This window comes from Microtus ochrogaster, linkage group LG5, assembly GCF_000317375.1.
Source record: "Microtus ochrogaster isolate Prairie Vole_2 linkage group LG5, MicOch1.0, whole genome shotgun sequence".
NCBI classification, from domain to species: Eukaryota; Metazoa; Chordata; class Mammalia; order Rodentia; family Cricetidae; genus Microtus; species Microtus ochrogaster.
The window spans coordinates 52,818,849-52,828,145 of record NC_022031.1 but is presented as its reverse complement, the minus strand read 5'-3'; the positions used below and the strand labels follow the sequence as shown (position 1 = coordinate 52,828,145).

At 37.1% G+C, this 9,297-nt stretch overlaps 1 protein-coding gene across 4 annotated transcripts in view; it reads right to left on the bottom strand.

The window, feature by feature from the left end:
* Positions 1 to 9,297, bottom strand: part of Sntg1 (syntrophin gamma 1) — a 400,484-nt gene that overhangs the window by 162,335 nt on the left and 228,852 nt on the right. For 3 of the 4 annotated variants that reach the window (XM_005362238.2, XM_026786566.1, XM_026786567.1), the window contains one exon: positions 473 to 607. In XM_005362238.2, coding sequence (XP_005362295.1) covers positions 473 to 607 — 135 coding nt within the window. Of the gene's footprint in view, positions 1 to 472; positions 608 to 9,297 lie in introns of those variants that run through there. The other variant, XM_026786568.1, reaches the window with a different exon arrangement.

Here is a 9,297-nt window from a genome sequence, read left to right as displayed (position 1 = left end):
TCATCTTTAAATGCTTTCTGGTTGGTATCATCTTTAAATGCTTTCTGGTTGGTATCATCTTTAAATGCTTTCTGGTTGGTAAGTTGTGAATTACATTTACAGTCAAGGGGGAAACAATTCAATTGAATTCAGTGAGCAGTGCCTTGAATCTCTTCAAAGGCACTGGGAAGTGATTTCTACTATCACATTCAGTACCAAGCTTGAGTGGTATTATCATGATAAGCACAGTTGAAAACTATCTGTACTCTTTCATAATCAGATTGCATTCCCTGCCATATGAGAGCAAGGACTGACTAGACAAAGAAAGAAGGCTCTACAGTGTGTTGTGGCATAATTAATATCCTTAAACACAAATTACCTACAGGACCATTGACTGGTCCCAAAGTGAGAGAAATTACTCAACATTCTCTTTGAAGAAGCATTTTCATTATCAAAAAGCACAAGCAAAAATGCCAAAGGGAGAGGTACTTACACCAGAATAGAAAGGCTCACCAGACACACACAGAACGTCTTGCTCCTGTAGCATCAGCAGATCTCTGGCAAGATGCAGCCGGACTTTAAAAGGTTCCTGATTACCATCTTGTAGCAAGCAAACCCCTGTCTTTGACTTTAGATAAAAAAAACAAGAAAGAGAAAAATGCTCAATGCATGGGTTATGATTCTCAGAACTACTGACAGCAAAGTGTGATGGGTAACATTTTTGAGGTACGGGCAATGCTTTAGGTTACCCACACATGACTTTGCAGACGTGCTAATGAACGGATAATAACTTCGAGCAATATGGAAGTATAGATAACTGGGGCTATGCTAGAGAGACCACACTGAGACACAGGAGGAAAGACTGCATCCAACGTGCTTCATTACACTGAGAAATGATAGAAATATTAAGAGTTAAAATATGAAAGTAATAGGCACATTGAGATCTGTTTTACATTGCATGGAGTTCAACATTTTAATGTTTGTAAGTCATAGTTTGTGTACGTATATTCTGGACCATGCACAAGTGCCTAATAAATTTCAAGTAACTCTGATTACTCCAAAAAGAAAGCTAAGAAAGAACAATCCTGCAAATCCGGTCTCTATGACTCATTCTTGAGTTAGTGAGCATTAAGTCACCTTCTGTCTTTGATATGAAATTCAAAATTGAAAAAAAACATGCTTAGGGTTTTCTTAGATTTCTACTATGTTATCACCTTTAGTTGTGAGCACACCCACAAATATTTTTGAATCTATAAAGAAGTGAAGACGAGAGTTTGAAAACTATATGAATGAACGGAAATATTTATAGACAGATTTACTATAAACTAAAAAAGTTTTATTTAAAGCTTGTGTATTTGCTTGACACATTTTTTGGAATTGTGTGAACAGATTGAATACTTTTAAATTTGTCCTTTCTCATCTGATTGTGAATCAAGAAGACAATAAGAACAAAGATTGCTTCAAAAGCTGGTGCTTTTTTTAATAATTACTGGTCATACTTGGCTCAATGAATTAGTATCTAGGGATGTGTATTCATCTTATTTAATGAGAGTATGTAGTTAAATAAATAATACCAAGCTTGATCTGGAATAAGATTATATACATGGGCATTAGCTGGTCTGTTTCCCAAGAATGTCTTATAGTGTTTATAAAAATACAATACACTTAACATCCAATATTACTCTTTGTGTGGGTCATGGTAAACAGATGGATTTGTTTATTTTTGTACAAAGAATTAAATCTGGATATTTAATATTCAGGACATCGAGCAATTTCAAAGCTTTTTTAGAGTTCATTGATGTTTTATAGCAACCAATTCTAAGAACACCACAGGGAAAAGGGACCAAAAACATTTGTAGGCTTTTCAAAAACTGTTGAAAATTTTGAAATTTTTATCTTAATCCCAAGATGAAATTCGTTCAATAATTTTTGCAACTGAAATCAGCAACTCAGATGATAATTTTTCAAATCAACAATCATGATACACAAAATTCAAAGGTGTATTAATTTCATATTTATAAACTATGTAAGGATAGTATAAAATATTAAAGTGACTTTTTTTTAAAAATAAAACCACGATATTTCCATAGGAGCAGAACTTTGTAGGTACAGTAAAAACACTAAAGCTCATAACAATTAGTAGCAGGGGATATGAGCTAAAATTTTCTGTCAGCGTGCATTGGCTTCATTTGATATGATAGTATATGCAAAGCAAAGTGTCCTGTTATATGTTAGAATCAAGGCTTCAGTAAGTCTCACAAAGAAACCCAGGAGCAGGATGCCAAAAACACCTCAGACTATGTATATATTTGATATGGAATTGATTTTTGTTTGCCTGAGTTTCACAATCCTCTTGTTTTTCCTTTGAATGGAAATCAGTGTTCTGGGTAATAAACCCCACTATTAATATTGAAAATAAATGTTTATCACAGGGTATGTTCTGATTACAGTTTCCCCTACAGCATTTCTTCCAAGATCTTTCCCATCTCCCCAGCTGTCCAACTCTACATCTCCATATAATATTTTTCTCTCTCTTTAGGAAGAAACCCCCCCTCAAAAAAGACAATTTAAAAAGAATCATACACAGAGAGACATAACCATAAAAACACACACAAACAAAACACATAAAAACATAGAAGTTAAAACCATAATACACAAAATACCGGTAAGATTTTCAAAAGCCCAAATGAAGCAACATGAGGTTTCAAAAAGAAAGCAAGTAAAACCTACAAAAGTAACATTGAGTTGTTTTGTACTGACCAATGACTATTGAGCACAGGACCAACCCCAAAGTGTGATTTATATGGCCTTTGAGACTCCATAATGGAAAATTTGTTTTTCTTTTGCAAAGAGTTGCAAATTGGAGATACCTTCTTAGGATTGGGAGCTCATGCCTAATTCCCCCTTTCGACTCTGGGACAAAATTAGGAGAAATCTGTGCAGGAACTGTACATTCTGACAAAGTTTCTGTGAAGTCATATGCACATTAGTCTTCTTATGTCTGGAAATCACTCTTTCCTGGAAGTCATCTAGCTGCTTTAATTCGTACAATCTGTCACCTCCCTTTCCACATAGCCCCCTGATCCTTGGGAAGAAAAGAATTCAGCTCAGGAACCAGTGTCTTGAATGCTTGCACTCTTTGCATATTGTCTTGTTTGGGTCTCTGCAAGAGTTCCCATTTACTACAAGAGAAATCTTTTACGATGACGGCTGAGTGAAGCTCTGAACTACAGGTGTAGCAGGATATCACTAAGAAGTCATTTTATTGCTAACTTACTTCAGCAGTACTTGGTTTTGCCTAGGTCCATGAACCATCTAGTCTCAGGTTCTTAACAATCCAAGCAACGTTGGTTATGGGCTTCATCTTGCGGAATGGGCTTTCAACCCAAACTGAGAGTAGTTAGTTACACCCACATTTGTTATGACTTTAGCCTACAAACAGGTTGCTATCATAGACTGAAAGGTTTGTAGGTGGGTTGATGATTAGCTTTCTCCTCTGTTAGTATGCAGAGTACCTTACAGTTCAATAAATATTGGTCAGCAGAGATGAAGGCTATAGTTAAGCCCCAGCTCAACTACTCTTCTTTATGTTCAAGAAGAAATATAAATATCCTCGTCAACAACAGAGCCTTACCCTCAGTTGGTGGAGTGCAACTAACAGCCTTAGCAATAGCCCAAGTTGTTAGGGGTTTCCATGGGATCCCTTTGGCCAACAACTGAATTATATATAAACCAATCCTGACATATTTTACCATGGGCTGTGCATTATTAACAGCAGATGGTAATTAATATTCAAGGTGTCAGGAGGAAAACTTTCTGATGGGAAAATCTCATTAGGAAAGGCCACGAGGCTACAGACTTTGGAATATCTTCTGCTTTTGTCTGTAACTTCACCTGTGCGGCTGCAAATTTCCCTTTATCACAGTGCGTTTGTCTTGTAAGTACATCACAATCTACTGGGCATTTTTATCTGTGGATTGTCTAGAAGATGATTCCTCCCTAACCTGTATTGCATAATTGATATCAATAATGTTAGCTTTTATAGAATTCTGATGATTAAAAATGAATAAAAAATGATACAAAGTTAAAGTTTATGAGCTACTCCTAGGAGATGTTTTACATCACAGCTTAGGTTGACAGGAAACTGATGGAATTTTCCCCAGCTGCCAGGAAAGATGTGCACTATCAGCTGATATAAAACTTCAAAATAGCTTTACATTAAACTAGATGCCTTGCTTATGGTTTTTAAGATAAACTATTCCTAGAAATGCAATCTAGTTTACAAGGATATATAGCCAAGCTGTCTGATTTGTTGAGCCAGATTTAAGAGTGCAAAGCAACCTAATTGCTGCACACAGTTTCATTACTTGGTGTGATTGTTATCCTAGGACAGTAATTAATACAGCTTTTGTTCGGAAACACCACAGGAAGAGAAGATCTTGCTGGTCAGTGCTACAAGAAAGTAATTTGACCTCATTTCCCTGAGAAATAGTTATGTTTCCTTTTTTATCATCTAGAGTTATACGCAGGACAGAAAGTACATTCTGAGATTTAAAATGCTACTAGTGTCACAATGCCTTTGGGAGTGCCAACTAAGCTGGTACTAAAAGATTGACCGTACCATGGGCCTAAACTAAAGAATTTATGACACATCAAACATGGCACGCACTGAGTCCAACAAAAAGCCCAGCATTGTACAACTTCTGTTCACAGAATATTAGTTCAAAATGTCTATATGCTCCAAAGTATATGTTACAGTATTTTCTTAGACTCCTCAGTAGGTTAAGATTATAATGCCTTTAAAACCCTTTATAAGATTTCATCTCTAGATAGATAATTAATGACTGATCCTTTCTTTGCAACTGTAAGTTACAGCCCACTAATAAGGGGGTTGTCTGAGAAAAATGCTACTTTCTTGATCTATGACAAGTTATTTAGATTTATTGCTTATGAGTTGTCAAGATGACTCTATTTTTATCATTTACTGAAATGGAATGTGTCTTTCATATGTGATTCCTGTATTTCCTGAAAGGTTTTGATGGGTATATCTAGCTGTGAAGAACAAAGAAAGCAAGCTACGGCAACATGAGAGAACAGAGAAGGATCTATCAGAAAAGTGCATGAGAGTCTGTTTTCCACAAACCCTCAGATAGAAAAGCCTTAGTATGCTGGCACTGCGGACTTTTTTCATATCCCGGGCAGTCTAGGAGCTGGTTTCTCTCTAGGTTGTGGTAATGTTTAAGGCAGAGATGTGAGATGCCTAGTTGGGGCATTGTCTCTGCCATTACTTTGTGACTCCATTTATATTTCTTTCAATTATACATGTATTTAATGAACCTTAAATTTAAGAAGCTCATAGATTTCCATATGACTCCACAAATGACCCTGAGAGTTAGATGTTACTGCTCATATTCCTTCTCTTCTGCTCTTTTCCCCTCACCATTTTATACTCATACTCCTATCCCCCTTTTCCACTCTCTCCAAAATTATATATTCATATATTTTATCTACCATTCCTTAAAAAAATCATCCATTTCCTGCTAGTCTCTTACTTTATACTTATACCTAACTATATATCAATAGTTCAAAAACTAAAATCTACATATAAGAGAATGCATGTGATATTTCTCTTTTGTTTCTGAGTTAGCTTACTCAGATTAATTTTTTTGCTAGCCATTAATCAACCAGCAAACATCATGATTTCACCTTTAATAGCTGATTAGTATTCCGCTGTGTAAATGTACCACATTTTCATTGCCCCATTCATCTTTTTATGGACATCTAGGCTTTTACCAATTTTTGGCAATTATGACTAAAGCATCAATTAACATAGATGAGGAAGTGGGATTTATAATTTTGGGCACTTGCCTAAGAGTAATATAGCTGGGTCTTGAGGTAGAACTATTCCTTACTTTCTGAGGAATCGTCACATTGATTTCCAAAGTGGCTGTGCAAGTTTGCACTCTCACAAGCACAGAATAAGTATCCCCTTTCCCCATATCCTTGTCACATGAACTGCTATTGGTTTTATTGATCTTGGTCATTCTGACTGGTATAGGGCAAAATCTCACAGTAGTTTTGATTATCATTCTCTGAAAACTAAGAACACTGACCACTTCTTTGTTAGACATTTGTGTTTCATCTTCTGAGAACTCTGGGTTTGCTTCTGTACCCCATTGTTTAATTGGGTTTTGTTTTCTTTATGTCCAGTTGCTTTGTTGTTGTTGTTGTTGTTGTTGTTTATATATTTTAGATAGTCGCCACCTATCATCTGTGTAATTCGTAAAGATCTTCTCCTACTGCATAGCTTGCTGTGAGAGGTTAAGCAATTTGTTTTCTAATTTTTGCTTTTTTTTTTCAAAACAAGGTTTCCCTGTATAACCCTGGATGTCCTAGAATCTATTGCGAATTTGTTGGCCTCAGATTTAGACACCCACCTGCCCATAATTTCTGAGTGGTAAGAGTACAAGAATACACCATCACACTTAGCTAAATTTATTTACATTTAAGATTTTATGTTTCAATGTCATACATGAGCACTGTATCTAAACTACTTCCAACCCTACCTTGCCTCAGTTCTGCCCAACTTCTTCTGAAATTCATTATCTCTTCTGCATATAAAAGCTATTGAATTTAATTAGCATCACTCATGCTGTATGTGTTCAGACCTAACCATTTAGGGTTGGGCAACCTATGTGTGAGCTCACCCACGGAAGTACTTGATTCTCTCTCTCTCTCTCTCTCTCTCTCTCTCTCTCTCTCTCTCTCTCTCTCTCTCAAAAGCCATTGACCACCTCTAGTTAGTCTCTTAGGGATGAGACCTTATTGATGGGCTGACTAGTCTTATGATAACTTGACATACAAACTAGAGTTATCGGAAAGGATGAAATCTCAATTGGGAAAATTCCTTCATAAAATCTGGCTTAAAGGCATTTTCTTAATTATTGATTGATTGGGAAGGGACTAGGCATTTTGAGTGGTTTGACTTCTAGGCTCTTGGCCCCGACTGTAAAACAAAGTAGACTGAACAACTCATGGGACCCACCCTGTATACAGTACTCCTCTATGGTCTCTGCATCAGCTCCTGCCTTCCAGTTCCAACACTGTTTGAATTCCCATCCTGACTTCCTTCAATGATAGATGACAATGTAAGGAAATAATCCTTTCCTTCCCAACTTATTTTTGGTCATGGTGTTTGATTGAAGCAGTAGAAACCCTGACTAAGACAGTTGACATGACAAGTGGTGTGGTCATATTTTGTTGGTCTGTTCAGACAACTATATTCTTGAGAGTTCATGGATGCATTCCCCTGTTTTCTTTTCGTTATTTAATTTTTCCTTTGATGTGGACTGAAAATACATGTATTTTGGGGGGGGTTAAGAAATATTTAAAAAATAATTCAAAACTACATAAGTTTAGGGAAAGTGCTTTAGTAGACACTTAGCACCTACAATGACTCCAGCTGTGAGCAATTAGCTAGGTAAAAGACATGAATTTTCTTTTATCAAGCAAGCTTTTTATTCAATTAGGTAGCTGATGATTATCTACAAAATAAGCAGTCTATTATACCATTAGGGATATCTTGCTAAGCTAATCATTGTTGTGATCACAGGCTTTATAGTGTGTAGTAGTACTGTTTGCTCCAATTCCTTGGTTCAGCCACTATGATAATCAGTGTGGAGTAGCTTCCACAATATAAAAAAAGATCTACCATAGATAGATCCATCAATACAACTCCTTGGTCTATACCAAAAAAATAGATAGTTATAGTTTTCTTTAGTTATGATAAAAGATAAAGTAAATAGAATATTGTAACTGTAATTCTTGTTTGATACTTGTTTTGTTATATGGGCTTTTACTATGTTAAAGTTAAAGCCTTCCTTTATGTTTAAACAGAAAAGTAGAAATGGTGAGGGAGGTCCTTCTGTCTATGTGTTGCTTTCATTGGTTAATGAATAAAGAAACTGCCTTAACCTGTTGATAGGGCAGAACTTAGGTAGGCAGGGAAAACTAAATGGCATGCTGGGAAAAAGAAGGCAGAGTTAGGAAGAAGCCATTGAGCCACCAGAGACAGACACTGGGAATTTTCCCTGTAAGCCAGAGCCACGTGGCGATATACAGATTAATAGAAATGGATTAAATTAATATAAGAGTTAGCTAATAAGAAGTTAGAGCTAATGGGCCAAGCAGTGTTTTAATGAATACAATTTCTGTGTGGTTATTTTGGGGCTCAGCTAGCCAGAAGGCCTGGATGAACAAGCGGTTCACTCATCCTAAACTGTGAGCACAGTTCTCAAGGACCAGTCTCTGCAGAGAATATCACATGCATACCATGACATCATCCACTCTGACAGATGTAAACAAACATAGCACAACCAACAGGAAAAGGCAAAAAAAAAAAAAAAAACCCTCAACTCCACAACTAAAAATAAATAGCATGAACACAAACAATAGAACAAGCAGGAAAAGGTAAAAATAGACAACAATAAAAAAGCAGGAATGAACATCTATCTAAATGAGATAAGGTACAAATTAGCAATTAATCATAGAGAGGATGACAGCAGATCCATACCCCTCCTTCTCCTCCAGATCCAACCTCCTCAGTGTCATTTCCCTGTCTGTAGTAGAAACTTCCAGACACTCTCCTTTTCCTTGCTGAACTCATTTTTCAAGGAATCACAGAGATTTTCCCCGTCTCATCCAGTTATCCCACCCGCCAACACCAGAAGTCACTGGAAACACACATGAAAAGCAAACCACTGAAACAGGTAACCAACTTAAGACCTTCACCCATCTTCCTTCCCCTCCAAATCAAATGCCCCACCCTCATCCTTAGCTCTAGAGCAGGGCACATTTCTTGTGCATCTTACAGGTCATCCACTCCTAACCTTCCTCCCCCAACTCTTGGTCTATCCTAGCCCCAACCTCTTGCTAACCCATAGGCCACAAGTGATATTGCAGCAGGTGGGCTGTCTCCTTTTCCTCTAACTAAAGCCCCCATGATAATTAACAACACAATAGCAGACCTTCTGGGATGACTTCTTCCCACGTCCCCCATTCAAACGAGACTGAATAAGCACATCGGGGTTGAACACTCTGCTCCCCTACCTCCCGTGAACCCCGTCAGGCCCCCTAACATATCCCCATTCCTAATTATCAACTCCCATTACCCAGAACTGAGCTTTACTTAGATCAACCAGTGCCCTCAATGAGATCAAATCCAAAGTTAATTTCCTACTAGACAACGCACAGGTATCACACTCTCTGAAAATCAAGAGAGAAAACAGACACCAGGGAACAAAACAGCCACCAAAAAAA